The sequence below is a fragment of the Biomphalaria glabrata genome, chromosome 13, assembly GCF_947242115.1.
Source record: "Biomphalaria glabrata chromosome 13, xgBioGlab47.1, whole genome shotgun sequence".
NCBI lineage: Eukaryota > Metazoa > Mollusca > Gastropoda > Planorbidae > Biomphalaria > Biomphalaria glabrata.
This window is the reverse complement of record NC_074723.1, coordinates 18,060,236-18,075,527: the sequence shown is the minus strand read 5'-3', so window position 1 is coordinate 18,075,527 and position 15,292 is coordinate 18,060,236. Positions and strand designations below refer to the sequence as shown.

At 34.4% G+C, this 15,292-nt stretch overlaps 2 protein-coding genes across 4 annotated transcripts in view; one reads left to right on the top strand and one right to left on the bottom strand.

Moving 5' to 3' along the window:
• Positions 1 to 15,292, bottom strand: part of LOC106077562 (echinoderm microtubule-associated protein-like CG42247) — a 93,368-nt gene that overhangs the window by 42,320 nt on the left and 35,756 nt on the right. For all 3 annotated transcript variants that reach the window (XM_056008087.1, XM_056008088.1, XM_056008089.1), the window contains one exon: positions 11,064 to 11,169. In XM_056008087.1, coding sequence (XP_055864062.1) covers positions 11,064 to 11,169 — 106 coding nt within the window. The remainder of the gene's footprint in view (positions 1 to 11,063; positions 11,170 to 15,292) is intronic.
• Positions 3,467 to 8,975, top strand: LOC106057468 (uncharacterized). Its single transcript, XM_013214668.2, has 5 exons — positions 3,467 to 3,912; positions 4,911 to 5,017; positions 6,406 to 6,535; positions 7,261 to 7,322; positions 8,406 to 8,975. Exons 2-5 carry the CDS (start codon positions 4,913 to 4,915, stop codon positions 8,475 to 8,477), a joined length of 369 nt encoding a protein of 122 aa, XP_013070122.2. The 5' UTR covers positions 3,467 to 3,912; positions 4,911 to 4,912; the 3' UTR covers positions 8,478 to 8,975.

The following is a 15,292-nucleotide window of genomic DNA, read 5'->3' as shown; positions in this document are numbered from 1 at the left end:
AGTTTCAATTTGATCTAAGAATGGGTGTGGGAGAAATATCGTGTACAAAAATGTACCAGACAGACAGAATGAAAAAGTGAGTGTTCAGTCTTCATCTGTTGATATACCTCAGACTTAATCTGTTGATATACCTCAGACTTAATCTGTTGATGTACCTCAGACTTAATCTGTTGATATAACAGCTTTTTTACGTGTTGGTAAAAAATAAGTTAAACCAAATACCGAAACAAGCTACTAGAACTTTTTTTTTCTTTCTGTTAACCACGACTAAATACATGTCTAGTGGGTAAACTAATAACAAGTTTATGTTTAGAATATAATTCAAATTAATCATTTGCTCTTTCTTAACAAAATATTTGCCTTTTTCCTCCTCAGATGTACCACCATAGAAACTTATTTAAAGTGTAACATCAAATGTAAAGATATCGAAGAAGGTCTATACTATAAAGTAGCGATTCTGCGGGTAAAGGGTGCCCCTCCGCCAGAAGGTGCGACTTTCTAACAAGGTCTTTTTAAAGGGACAAAAATATATTTTTTAAATTATCATTATAGATCCATATACGAGTACTAGTATTGATGAATTAACAACAATATTAGTGCCATGTTTAAATAATTACATTATATAATGACGAAACATCTCAAATGGAATCTATTATGTTTTTTGCGAAAGTAGGCAGTATTTCAATCCATCTTTCTAAAAGTAACAACAGTCGAATGTCTCCAGTCGTCGAGTCATCGTTCTGTTGAAGTCTTTCTCGTGAACAAACCAGACAGACGACCCACTTATCACGAAGACTGTCTTAAGATTTACAGGCCAATTACTGACGTACTTGCTTGACATGTGTGCCTAATGTCTTTCATACTTTGGGATCTGTTAATCCTTCCCTTTTTTTACAGCTTTTTTTTTTGTTAACTGCACATTTTACAACTTTGTCCTGTTGGCTCATGTTTCTCGCGGCTATGGCCAAATTTTGATTCACGGTGCCCCCACTGCGGGGAAGAAGAGGAAACCGTGCCTCATATTCTGTTTGACTGCCCCAGACTTGCTGATCTCCGTCTCGACAGGTCTGGGAAACCCAAAATTCTCGACCTGTATGGCGACATTTATGCACTACGCAAGACATCAGGGTTTCTGTCCAGGGCTTTTGCAAGAGAGGATTTGAGCCACCTTTCTCAAATGGAGTTTGATGATAATGATGATGATGATGACAACTTTAGTGAGGTGTCCGATGTAGACTCTAGTAGAATGTATTTCAGCAACACACATTGAAGAGGAGGCGCGGTGGCTGAGCGGTAAAGAGCTTGGATTCTTAACCGGGTTTTTAAATTTTGGGATCTTTGGGCGCCTCTGAAGCCACCCAACTCTAATGGGTACCTGGCATTAGTTGGGGAAAAGTAAAGGCGGTTGGTCGTTGTGCTGACCACATGACATCCTCGTTAACCGTGGGCCATGGAAACAGATGACCTTTAAATCATCTGTCCTATAGATCACAGGGTCTGAAAGGGAAACTTTTTTTTTTACTATTTTACACATTGAGGAAAATCGCTTACAGCATATCTTGCTAAAAGGGGTGGACATTTTGTCGTCTAAGAAGGTATCACTATAAAAGGTTAAGAAACATTGGTATAAAGAGGAGCTATATTAAAATAGTAGACTCTATTAAAGATCTCTGCTCTGGCTAGCTCATTAAAATAGTAGACTCTATTAAAGATCTCTGCTCTAGCTAGCTCATTAAAATAGTAGACTCTATTAAAGATCTCTGCTCTGGCTAGCTCATTAAAATAGTAGACTCTATAAAAGATCTCTGCTCTGGCTAGCTCATTAAAATAGTAGACTCTATAAAAGATCTCTGCTCTGGCTAGCTCATTAAAATAGTAGACTCTATAAAAGATCTCTGCTCTAGCTAGCTCATTAAAATAGTAGACTATTAAAGATCTCTGCTCTAGCTAGCTCATTAAAATAGTAGACTCTATTAAAGATCTCTGCTCTAGCTAGCTCATTAAAATAGTAGACTCTATTAAAGATCTCTGCTCTAGCTAGCTCATTAAAATAGTAGACTCTATTAAAGATCTCTGCTCTGGCTAGCTCATTAAAATAGTAGACTCTATAAAAGATCTCTGCTCTAGCTAGCTCATTAAAATAGTAGACTCTATAAAAGATCTCTGCTCTGGCTAGTTCATTAAAATAATAGAGTCTAATAAAGATCTCTGCTTTGGCTAGCTCATTAAAATAGTAGACTCTATTAAAGATCTCCAATCTGGCTAGCACATTAAAATAGCACCATTCATATCATTCTCGACAAGGGTCTAAATAATATGAGAGTAAGTTGATGAAAATCATCCGGCAGGCCTCACATTGACAAAAAAAAGCTATGATTAATTATTAATAACGTCAGACTCTATTAAGAAACAATCTAAATTAGAGATTAAGCCTGCAACTAATACCTAATACACATAATTGATCCCCAAAGCCTTTGATTATAAATGTTTTATTTATTCGAGCCGACATGTACACACACACACACACAAATGTTATCAAAATAGCTAATTCCCACATTGTTTAAAGAAAAGGTAAACGTGTGTAACCTACATGAGTAAGTGTAAAGGCGGATCCACATTAAAAAAAAAAAAAAGAATGTCTGGTCATAAAGGTGCTTGAGAGAGCTGACGTAGAGAAAGTAAAAAAAAATCTTACACGAATATTTATGGAAATTTATGGTAAACATCTAGAAGAAAGAAACAAACGATCATCTCATCTTGCTCATTGTGTAAATAAACATCCTAAAATTATTCACAAGTTGACTCCATTTTGTTCAGTGTTTTGTTTGCTTGGTGTTGTAGGTCGGTCGTTGGATTGTAGCACCAGATTGCCAGTGCAACTAAACCGATGTAGGCGTATTATATTTAATAATAAAAAACTTTTCACTAACTTGAACCAACTTCTCTTGTGAATAAAAACTCAATATAACTTGTATTGCATTATTCACAGATTCAACTTAAGATGAAATCTAGACTTATTATTATATTTAATAATAAATAATAGTAATAATATAAACTGATATTTAAAAAAATTCTAACTCACAACAAAAACACGTCTTTACTCTTTCATGTCTCTAGATTTAAGTCTAGATCATCTGCCATTCTTAACATAAATTATGAAAGATCGGGTAATATTTCATCATGCACAGCCACCGACCAATCCCTTAACCTCGCCCTATCGTAAGGAAACATACACACACACACACACACGCTCCATAATACCTAGATCTTAGTTTACAATAGTATATTATTATTATTACCAATATTTCTCACAAATAAATAACAGAATAATAGAATAAAAATAATTTAGTTCTAAATACGAAATTATTAGTTGTAATGTTTAGGCTTACAAAAAAAAAAAATCAATAATTTTTGTGTGTGTCTATGACAAGAGCTGGTGCTAAAAAAAAAAAGAGGGGGAGGGGATGAGAGCGCGGGTTTACGCCCCTGCTCCCCGCCAGCTCCTTGGCTTTATTAATTATCAAGAAAATGACCTATGCGTGTCAACCACACACCCACATTACCAGCCCTCACGTAAAGCTAAGCTACATCATCAGTTTCCCCTTTCCGCCCTCTCACACCGTTCCCCGCTTCATTAGGCTACTCTACACCACCTGACAGCCCTAGTTACGTGACTGTAACAATTATTTAAAAAAATACAACAAACTACATTTTAAGTGTTACGGCGACATAAAGCGTGGATGAAATATGGGACTCTTCCTTTTTTTTTTCTTCTCTTTATGCTAAATTAAGTTTGACGCTAAGGTCTGTGGTCTAATCCGTCTACTATATATTGAGATATTAAAAGGTAATGTTTTATAATGGCAGTAGCAAAGACAAGTTTCAATTGATATCTACATTTGATTAGCATAGGTAAGCATAAAGCCGTTACATAAATCATTCGAGACTATAGCTATAGGAACAGCATTGCAGTTGTACGTTAATTAATGACACATTTTGTATTTTATAATCTAGATACAATTAACACACTACGCATCCTTAATCTGAACTTTTAATGTTTTAAATTGTTATTGATATCTCTTCCCTGCAATACATTTTAGGACAGAGGACATTCGAGTGACAAACGCTTTTATAGCCAATGACATGTAAACACATTATGTGGTAATATTTTTTTCTTATGCGGACGTAAACATTTGTAGATATTTGACACTGATATTTATATGCTCGCGTCACTGTGTCACTCCTTAATGGTTGAATATTTAATAATTTTTAGAGTGTTATAAAATGGCTCAATATTTTTTTAAAGATTTTATTCGTATTATCCGATTTATCTTACGGTTAATGTATCAAGCGACACTCCATAGAACTTTGGATAAAGACTAAAGCAAGACAGGAGCTTATTGTTATAGTTCAGGTAGAATCTGAAAACTGTAGGCTAGTTAAGATATATTCAGGTTTTTTTTTTTAGAACTTTGTGATAGAAATCATATGCTACATGATTACATTTTGGTCCTTGTTTCCTGTCACAAATTTCTAACAGCTTAGTAACTGTATACAACGGATCAGGGAAAAAAAGTTTGTTTTTTTTTTCATTTCGGACTTTCTTTCGGAAATGAGCATTACTTCTTGCGTCAAACGTCGTGCAGGAGATTGCAGCGAGCAGGATTCTTATCTTATCTTATAAAATACAGACGTTACTTCAAAAAAGACGATGATTACGTCCTCCTTGGTAAAAAATCTGCCAAGTCGTTGGTTATCCTGGCTAATTCTGACAACCCATTCCATGCTCTAATAGCACTAGAGAAAAAGAAGCACTTATACAAATTTATCCTAGCATTTAGAATAAGAAAATTGTCCTTTATCTTTGTCTTTCTGGGTTAGCACTGAAAAATGATTTATCTTCATTTCAGCAATGATAAGGTGTTCACAGTTTGTTCTGGTCTACTCAGTGCTAATAGTTTTGATGTGGTCAGCCCAGATTGAAAGTAAAATTTATGGAACGTGGATAACAAGATATGTAAGTTATTTAGTTGTGTGTATAAAAATCCATGTGGCAATTTAGTTGTTTATATTATCGGTAGGTTTACTCCAGAGACATATGATGACAGACAATAGAAAATAGTTTTCTAGTAAAAAAAAAAATCATGGAATACCCGCTACATGCTGGAATGGATAATTAAATGTTTGAGTTTATCCTACCATTAAAATATGATCTTTCTAATTGCTGATTTTCGTTTCAACATGTAGAGATTTTGGTGTTTTTTTTTTTTTTGTTGTTGTTATTGTAACTTGTATGTGTTATTCTGTTCTGGGATATCCTGCTTATTTAGAAATAGCCTCTCTATTATTAGTATTGTTTAGTAATGAATATTCATGTGCGATGAACTTTACAGCTTATTTTGTAAGGCTTATATCAACTCTGTCTGTCTGTATGTCTGTCTGTCTGTTTGTCTGGTAAACTTTTTAACACGTTAATTCCTCCACACCGATTCTCGGATTAAGGCGAAACTGTAAACAATTATTTATTGTACCTAACAAAACATGAATCAATTAAAAATTAACTAATTAGTCAATTAATTACTGGTAATTATTTTCTTTGATATCGGAAAAGGGAAATGAATTCTACATTATCGAGAGATATGATAAGCTTTTTTATGTTTTATTTATTTTTTTTGTTTATTTTTTTTCTTAACCAAAAGATCAAAAAATTATCAAGAATAGAACGACCGCTAACAGAGGATGGATATTCTAGTAGACCTGTAGGTTCTGATGATAAACTGATACTATTTATATATTCTTATTGGATTCGCGTTGGAAAAATTAACCCTTAGTTATTTTTTTTTTCATTATTCTGAGATTTATAAGCTACAACATTTTCTATAAAATCACACAATATTACGTGGAGAACTGAGTGCCTGGTTAACCTGGTGAATTTATTTAAAACAAAAATAGTTGTAAACGTATTCATCAAGTGTCGGTTCAATACTTGGAACTTTTTCTGATTGGAGACACCCGGTTTGTGTAATTCGTCAAGACCTTTTACAAATATTTCAATATTTTGTGTTGATATAAGTGTACCGGTACTATATGCAGCACATTATTCCTAATGTTGTGTTATTGATTCATTTAGTTAAAAATGGGACATAATCAATAAAAGATCTACATGTAATTTTATGTTATGGAACGTTTTACTATATATATATATATATATATATATATATATATATATATATATATATATATATATATATAACTATACTGTTTCTAAAACGTATTACATTATATATTGATATTTTGCATCGTCTCAGTCTCTGAAGAGGGGAGATACAGATAAAATAATGCAGTGTAATAAAAGTATTTAAAAAAAAAAAAGACTCAACAGACTTAGATCCTATTCTATTTCAGATCCAAAATACGTGCCGGCGGTCGTTGTGTCTTTTCCGTGAGCACAATTGTATGAACGTGACCAGTACAAACTATGAAGTGTGTAACACAGTCACTAGTCTCGTCGCTACACAGGGCTGTATCTTGAGAGGTAAACTACTGTTGGCATTTTATTTTCTCTTTAAAAAGAAATAACGTTTCGTAAAAAGGATCCCGATTGCCTCTCCCCTCCCCCGATCCCCCCTCTTCAAGTTATCATCGAAATAGAGGCAGATTATGGTCTCTAGGGCAACCAGCGAACTATTCGTAATTTAAATGGATGTATTGTACAATGGTGACCTAACAAACTTGCGTTAATACTTTGAAAAGAAATAAGTAACATTATACACGTTTTAAGAATGTATTCTTACTTTACTTTTAAATAATATAGGCCTAGTCAACTAAGCATTCTTACTTACCTATGTGTACATAGTAATCATCTTCTTTTTTGAAATAACGTCTGTATCATATAAGATAAGATAAGATCTTCTGCATGCATAAGGGATATTACTAATACTCAATAATAAGAAAAATACAATGTAATTGTTAGTTCCCCTGAGTCTCATAGAACTATAGGCTTTAAAGGTTTAAAAAAAAATCTAAATAATCCAGAAATTAAGGAAGTGATCTTTCTAAAATGATAATAAAAGTGTTGTCACGCAGCACGAGTTTATTTGCGAAACTTCAACTTAACAGGATAATGAAAACTGTCAAAATAACTGAATCCAATTGTTGACTATGTCAAAGACTGAATTGATTGTTTGCATCCAAAACTTATCCAATAAATTGTAATTCTCTGCTACTAAATAATGCAATGTTTATCTTTTTACCATTCAGTTTGTAGGAAAGAACTAAATATGGTCTGTGCTGAGACGTCCCCGGGTCCAGAGTTTACAAAAGTATGTTTACTGTTGTATGTTTTTGTCCATTGTATTTCTAACATACGTTCAATGGCTATGTGTTTGAATTACTCTTAATATTTTTTTAGAATTGGAAAATGTATTTAGCGGCCTCCCAGAAAGGGGAAAAGACGCCATTATTTTTGTGTGGTCTGTCCGTCCGTCCCGTTTAGATCTCGTAAACTAGAAAAGATATTGAAAACCCGACATCATGATATTTTACACCATTCAAAGTTCTGATGCAACGGCTACTTTTTTCTTTTCTAAAAGCGAAAAATGTAATTTTTAAAATCAACTATACAAGCAGTTTTTTTCATAAAAATATACCATTTTTACAACTTTTTACTATAATAGTAACAAACACGGGAGGTTATTTGATAAGGGAGATGACCATTTACCAATTTTAAATACATTTATGCAAACTGTTTTAGATTTTTTGTCAAATAATTTATTTTTTTTTCATATACAAATGTATTGCTAAGTTATGTAAGTTCTGTCATACTAACAATTACATTTACAAAAAAAAAAATGTTTACTTTTTTTAAAAGAGAAAAAATCTATTTAATATGCGTATAAGTGAAATATAATTTAATGTGTTCATGATTGAGTAGTTCCTCACTCCTTCGCATGTACCTGATGACTGCAGACGAAAACTAAAAATAGGTGATCTAAATATGTTTATTATTATTGACAAGCCCAGGAGTTGGCGTATCTCATAAATACACTTACATAGACTTTGCATTAAATGTTTCAAGGGAAGTAATAAAAAGCGATCACGGTAACCTGGGATATCCCCTTCTTTCTCAACTGATCCAGGCAACTTATAGAATCAAAGTGTATTGAGAGTGTATTGTGTATTGAGAGAGCTAAAATAATAATATTGCGCTAAACATAGCCAATTTGTAAATATATTTTAATAAATAGTAAATATTTCTAATCGCACAGATTTATTATTGTTAGTATAGATGATAGATCTATTATAAATTTAATTACATGACTGATCCAAACTAATATACAACACTACGCATAATATAAGCTTTGTGTTTTGTTGTTATTTTTAAGTATTTTTCCTGTCCCTTTCAGGTACCAGCCGACAGCTGTTCTATTGGACAATCATGTTATATGAAAAATCAGAATGCAGGTAGCCCAGTATGACATCGCGCCACGGTCATGTGTGCGTTAATGTACTTACAGAACTTTCTCATCAGTGCAATATAATGTGGAATCGTTCTAATATTGGTTTCACACAATTTAATAATTATGACTCTGACTTATGTCCTTAGACCTTAACTATTAAATACACTTTGTTTTATTCCTTTTAAACCAGGCCCTAATATAACTGAATCACTATTATTATATTTTGTTATCGTCAAAGACAATCTATACAAATGGACAGGTATTATACTGAGATTGCGATTCATTTACATATTACAGTAGGGAAATGACAAATTTTTGTTCACTAAATGATCTCACATCACACTAAGAAAAGTTTGCAGACGAAAGCTCGTTATCAAGAAGAATTCATCAACGTTCTGGAGCCAATAACCTGCAAGAGGTTTGTGGTATAAACACAACTCTCAAAAGTCTTTTTTTTTACAAGGAAGAAATAAGAGTGAATCTGATTAATCGGACTAGCCGCTTATTTGGACAAAATACTAGATTACCGAAGGAAATCCTACTATACAGTCCAATCCGGATAAACAGGCCAGCTAGTTATAGTAAGAATCATACTTTATTTTTTAAATCAATAATTTATAGTGGCATCAACCAACTATCAATTCACCATTTTGTAAAAGTAAACAAATTGAAATCGTCAACAAATGACAAACTGTATATTTATTTTGTTATATTGACATTACAAACTGTGGATTAATTTCAATTATATGAAAATGTAATTTAGTCTTTGTTTATGTATATATATACATTAAACTTTTATTCTGATTATATTTGGAAAAGAATGTGACTTAAAGTCAGTTTGTTTCTGTGAAAACTGTGATAAATTTAATTTTTTTAACAATGTGAATAAAATGTTAACCATTCAACCCAAATTTACTGATTTATTTTATAAGATTGAAGTGCTCGATGTTCATGAATATTTATATTATGGCCGTGTGAGGTTCGATATAAAACAATGTATGTCAAGTGTATATTTAATTACTTAGCAGATGTTTGAGTTTGAAGTGAGCGAGTATTTGATGGGCAAAACACCAATATAAAATGCACGTGAAAAGTCTAGACTGTTCAACAATGGTAACAAACTCAATTCAGAATGGTCCACAGTCGAGTCTCTGTCGCTAAATGATGTCGCCCTAATGCCAATTGATCAACTAAACATAAACAATCTACTAAACCCCACTATGTATGACGTCACTAAATGTCGTGTTCAAAGTAATTTTACTATAGTGCGCTGCTAAGCTAAATAAGCCCTTAACTGTATTAGTTATTAAAATGGAATGTTGACATTTAGAAGTACAATTATAATTTGCTTCCTAATGTATATATAAATATATATCACTCGTCCATCGTTGTTCGCTGAAGACCACTTTTGTCATCCAGGGGGCTGAGGGCTAAGCACTGGTATTTTATGCCTCCTCATGTTGCTAGTGAGACCTTAGTGAACTCATAATGTTCGGCTGCACACTGGGCAGGTTATTCCAGCTGGAGCTTGTGTCATTGGCCTTGCTTTTCTTCTGCCAGCGCTGTTCACTTTTCCTCAGCAATTTGTGCGCCAGTTTTCACAGCGCAATGTCATGATGCTCTATCATGTGCTTCCGTCTCCCAGGTGACAGGGTCAATTCTGAAGGCTTTCAGTGAAGCTTTGAGGGTGTCCCTGAAGCGTTTTTCTTGTCCACGTTGTGAGCCTTTCCCTTAATTGGTCACACAGGAGTCGTTTAGAGATGCGGGAGTCTTCCATTCTGCAGATATGGCCTGCTCATCGCAGCCGAGACTGCATCAGGATAGTATGGACGCTTTGCAGGCCCGCTCTTCGAAGGACTTCAGTATCAGGTATTTTTAATATTACCTCGTCTATTCCAAAACATTTTTCATAATTCATGACAGACTATTATATAATTATATGAACCATTAGTGGCTACATATATTCAGTTTCTATATAATAATGTACCAGTCTAAAAGTTTGGATGATGAAGATTTTATCAATGTTTCTTTCTTTCTTTCCACGATGTAATGGACTTTTTGTTTCGGTTGTCAAAAATAAATCATACCCTGTGTATTATTGATTTGTGAAGAGGGGCATTAATACAGATATGTGGAATAGACTACGACAGGAGAATTATAATGCTGGCTTATCTCCCTTTTTAATGTTTAAAAAAAATAATATGTTTTATTGTCTGTGTGAACTGTTCGTATTAAAAGTATTGATTTAGTTAAGAGGTTTAAAAACGTAAAGTTAAGAACTCCTTTTGAACCTTGCAGTCTATAGGGCAGATGATGTAAAGGTCATCTGTTTCTATGGCCGACAGTTAAAGAAGGTTTTATGTGGCTTTACTTTTCCCAACTAATGTCAAGTATCCATTACAGTTGGGTGGACTCAGAGGGTGACCTTTAAAGCCAGAAGCTAAAAATACCAGTATTCACACAGATTCGAACACAAACCCCTTGGTTCGAAAGCCAATCGCTTTACCACTCGGCCACCACGCAACACATCAGCTTTTTCTGACTGCACAGATAGACCAAGAATAAGAGACCAAGAATAAGAGACGTTTGACTACACGTTCTGACCTGTCTCCTGGCGGCACGTATTCTCTTCTGTTTGTTGAGTCGGGCATTGACCGAGCTTAGTCGAGCTCTTCTGGCAGTCTTTGACAATGGGCCTCTAGACTGATACCTAAAGTGAAAATAATCAATGATTATCTAGGATTAAATAATCTCGATAGCTACTGGTATATGTAATAAAGATTTAAAGACCTTTGAATCACTGGCGGATCCAGGGGGGGGGGCGGTTGGGGCGATCGCCCCCCCATTCGGCCGACGAATTTTAGTATAGAATTCACACAATTTGTATACAAATTTATTATTTATGTTAATAATATATACTAATTATTTATATTTCAACCTATTTTTTTATTATTTCGCCCCCTCCTCTAGTATGTTGACCGATTTGGTGGGGTCGGGAGGGGGCAATGGTATCAATCCCGCCCCCCCCCCATACACTTTCGAGTGGGGGGGGGGGCGGTCCAATTTATTTGTAGAAATCACAGCTTGCTAACAGAATCAATTAAATATCTATATGATTAAAACTTGTTATTGATATTTTAACCGATCTTTATATTATGTCGTTCCCTGTTTAACGTTTGGGGGTGAGGCGGGGGGCGAATACCTCTACTGCCCTTCCCACCTAAACCATTGGAGTGGGGGGAGGACGGTCCTACTTTTATGGAGAAATCATAGTTTGTGAACAAAATTAGTTGAATTAATCTATAAATTTTATATTATTTCGCTCCCTTTCTGGTATCTTGGTCGATTCGGTGGGGTTGAGGGGAGGGCGATTGCATGTACTGCCCTTCCCACTCTAGCCCTCTGAGTGGGGGAGGCGGTCCTATTTTTATGGAGAACTAGCCTGACGTTACCCGCGGCCTGCGGGTCTAAGTTTGTCTTTACTAATCTAGTGGATTGGATTTAAATGTATGTTAAACTTGGCTAATGATCCTTTCAAGTTGTTTCTCTTTCGCTACGAAAATAAAATTAGTTTCGCTAAAATGGGTTTACCCGAAGCCAATACATTCATATCTATTAAAAACGAAAAGAGCGATAGCTTTGTTAAATGAATGGGATTATAAAGTGAACAATTAAACGAAATAATTTTTAGTACGCGATTCATGAATGAATATAGATCTAGGCCTATCTCAACTCGGCTTCGCAGCTTTCGTAAACGAATGTAGTCTCTTAAAAATGCTTTAGAAAACCAAATTTGAATGTTTATTTGATCAAAATATGAAATGAATGGACTATAATTAGTATGTTCATGTGTTAAAGTATAAAACTATCTGTGCGAAGAGAAGTTTTATCATCTTAGAGTTGAATTAGAGTTTTAGATCTAGGGATGGGATTATAAAGTAAACAATTAAACGAATTAATTTTTAGTACGCGATTCATTACGGTATTGTCTAATGAAAGAATGTTCGTTAGGAAATCTGTAGTTACATATATAAGGAGCTAATTAATGTAAAAAATGCTTTTGAAACACAAAATTGAAGGTTAATTTTATTATATAATGAAATCAAAGAATCTTCTTTTGTATTTTCATGTGTCAAAGTAAAAAACTATCTGCGCAAAGTGTATTTCTTAAAATTAGATCTAGGTCTAAATCCTTTCGATCTTTTCTCATGTCAACACTGTAGACATGGCCTAGATCCATAAAATACTATAGCTGTAATAGAGTCGGACAACATTATTTTTTTTAGGGTCTTACATTTGTTTTAGGGCTACAATACATTCACTAAGGTCTAAGTTGGTACCCAAGAAACATTCCTGCCAAGTTTTATCGAGATTGGTCAAGCGGTTTTGATGTCTATAAGTAACATACATACATACACCACACATTCTACTTTATAATATAGATCATAGTTTGTGAACAAAATTAATTGAATATCTATATAATATAAACTACGTATTGATATGTGAACCCATTGTATATTATGTCGTACCACACTCTAATCTCAAATTTTATCATTAGTAAATTTAAATGAAAAAGGGTTACACCAGGTGGGAAGGGCGTTTTATGAAATTTCATTTCCCCCATCGGACAAACCAATACTTTTTCTTTTAGTATTATAGTTTAGAAATTACAAATTGTAAAAAATCAGCCACTAATATAATTTATATATACTATAAATTAAATTCTTATATCGAGTCGCCCTACTTTTTTTTTATTCTTTAATGCCAAATGCAATCTTTAGCAGAAATTATTAAAGGAGCGAGGATTAATCGTTTTCATTCTACCGCCCCTCCCATTTCCAGAGTTTATGTAATTTCACATGAATTTAAGAAAGACTTTGCATTGGAAAAGTTAGAATTCAAACGAAATTTTTCAGTATAAGAATCATGATTGAGATGAGTTCTAAACCGAAAAAAATACATTTATAGTCGCCTTTTCCCAACCTTTACTCAATCGGATATTTTTCTAGTTAAATAAATTTGGGACTATAACTCACAACTTATACTACAATGTTATTGAATATTATTTATCGAATAATTTTTTTTCGGCGGCGATCCTCAAAGCCAAAATCTAAATATGTGGGGTATCTTATCTTTTCAAGGAACAAATTGGTTTTATTTGCAATGTATTAAGGGCCTATAAATTCCATATTAGAATATCTTTCAAGTACAATATTATTTAAAAGGTCCTTTTTTTTAATAGTATGAATAATGAGCTTTAGGTCAGGAGAATGCGTTTCTGCAGTGAAAATGCCAGAAAATGCTTTTGGCGTCGGGGCTTCGCCCCGAACTTTATTGATGAATAATGAGCTGTAGATGTCAGGAAAATGCGCTTCTGCAGTGAAGAAAACAAGAAAATGCTTTTAGCGTCAGGGCTTCGCCCCGAACTTCATTGATGAATAATAAGCTGTAGATGTCAGGAGAATGCGTTTCTGTAGTGAAGAATAGAAGAAAATGCTTTTGTCGTCGGGGCTTCGACCCGAACTCCATTAATGAATGATGAGCTGTAGATGTCAGGAGAATGCGTTTCTTCAGTGAAGAAAGCAAGAAAACGCTTTTGGCGTCGGGGCTTCGCCCCGAACTTTATTGATGAATAATGAGCTGTAGATGTCAGGAGAATGCGTTTCTTCAGTGAAGAAAGCAAGAAAACGCTTTTGGCGTCGGGGCTTCGCCCCGAACTTTATTGATGAATAATGAGCTGTAGATGTCAGGAAAATGCGCTTCTGCAGTGAAGAAAACAAGAAAATGCTTTTAGCGTCAGGGCTTCGCCCCGAACTTCATTGATGAATAATAAGCTGTAGATGTCAGGAGAATGCGTTTCTGTAGTGAAGAATAGAAGAAAATGCTTTTGTCGTCGGGGCTTCGACCTGAACTCCATTAATGAATGATGAGCTGTAGATGTCAGGAGAATGCGTTTCTTCAGTGAAGAAAGCAAGAAAACGCTTTTGGCGTCGGGGCTTCGCCCCGAACTTTATTGATGAATAATGAGCTGTAGATGTCAGGAGAATGCGTTTCTTCAGTGAAGAAAGCAAGAAAACGCTTTTGGCGTCGGGGCTTCGCCCCGAACTTTATTGATGAATAATGAGCTGTAGATGTCAGGAGAATGCGTTTCTGCAGTGAAGAATGCAAGAAAACGCTTTTGTCGTCGGGGCTTCGCCCCAAACCCCACTAGGGAACCTTATAGCGTTGCCCCACTTTTTCGCCGAAGGCTGAGAAATGCTGCTTTTTAAAATTCTCATATATATATATATATATATATATATATATATATATATATATATATATATATATATATATATATATATATATATATATATATATATGTGTGTGTGTGTGTGTGTGTGTATGTGTATGTGTGTTCTGTACACACGTTTATGCATAGGGTTAGGGTTTACTGGGCGTTAGGGTTAGGGTTTGGAAAAAAATCGCCCCCCCCCCACTCCAAAGTTCTGGATCCGCTAGTGCTTTGAATTGATCATTTTGAAGTTCACATTTACGCTATTTACTAAAATTTACTTTGACATAGTAAAATAGCAAATAATTGTGAACCAGAAAATCGATGGAAAAGTCACATGACACCAGTAGCGTCTCTAGAGGGTGCGGTGGGTGCGAGCCGCACCGGGTGACACCCACCCACAAGTCAGAAAAATGCACTTTTCCAAATGTAACTTTTAAAAATAAAATTTACCCACAGTTTAGGATGAACATTATCCCAAATCTTCTTAATTTAATTCTATTTAACTTGCATTCTTCCTTTTATGAGAAATATAATACGTTGTAGACGCCAGGAGAAG

Coding starts and splice junctions, on each gene's coding strand:
- LOC106057468 (XM_013214668.2), top strand. CDS start 4,913: ATGATAAGGTGTTCACAGTTTGTTCTGGTCTACTCAGTGCTAATAGTT. Junction 5,018..6,405: donor GAACGTGGATAACAAGATAT/GTAAGTTATTTA, acceptor ATTCTATTTCAG/ATCCAAAATACGTGCCGGCG. Junction 6,536..7,260: donor ACAGGGCTGTATCTTGAGAG/GTAAACTACTGT, acceptor TTTACCATTCAG/TTTGTAGGAAAGAACTAAAT.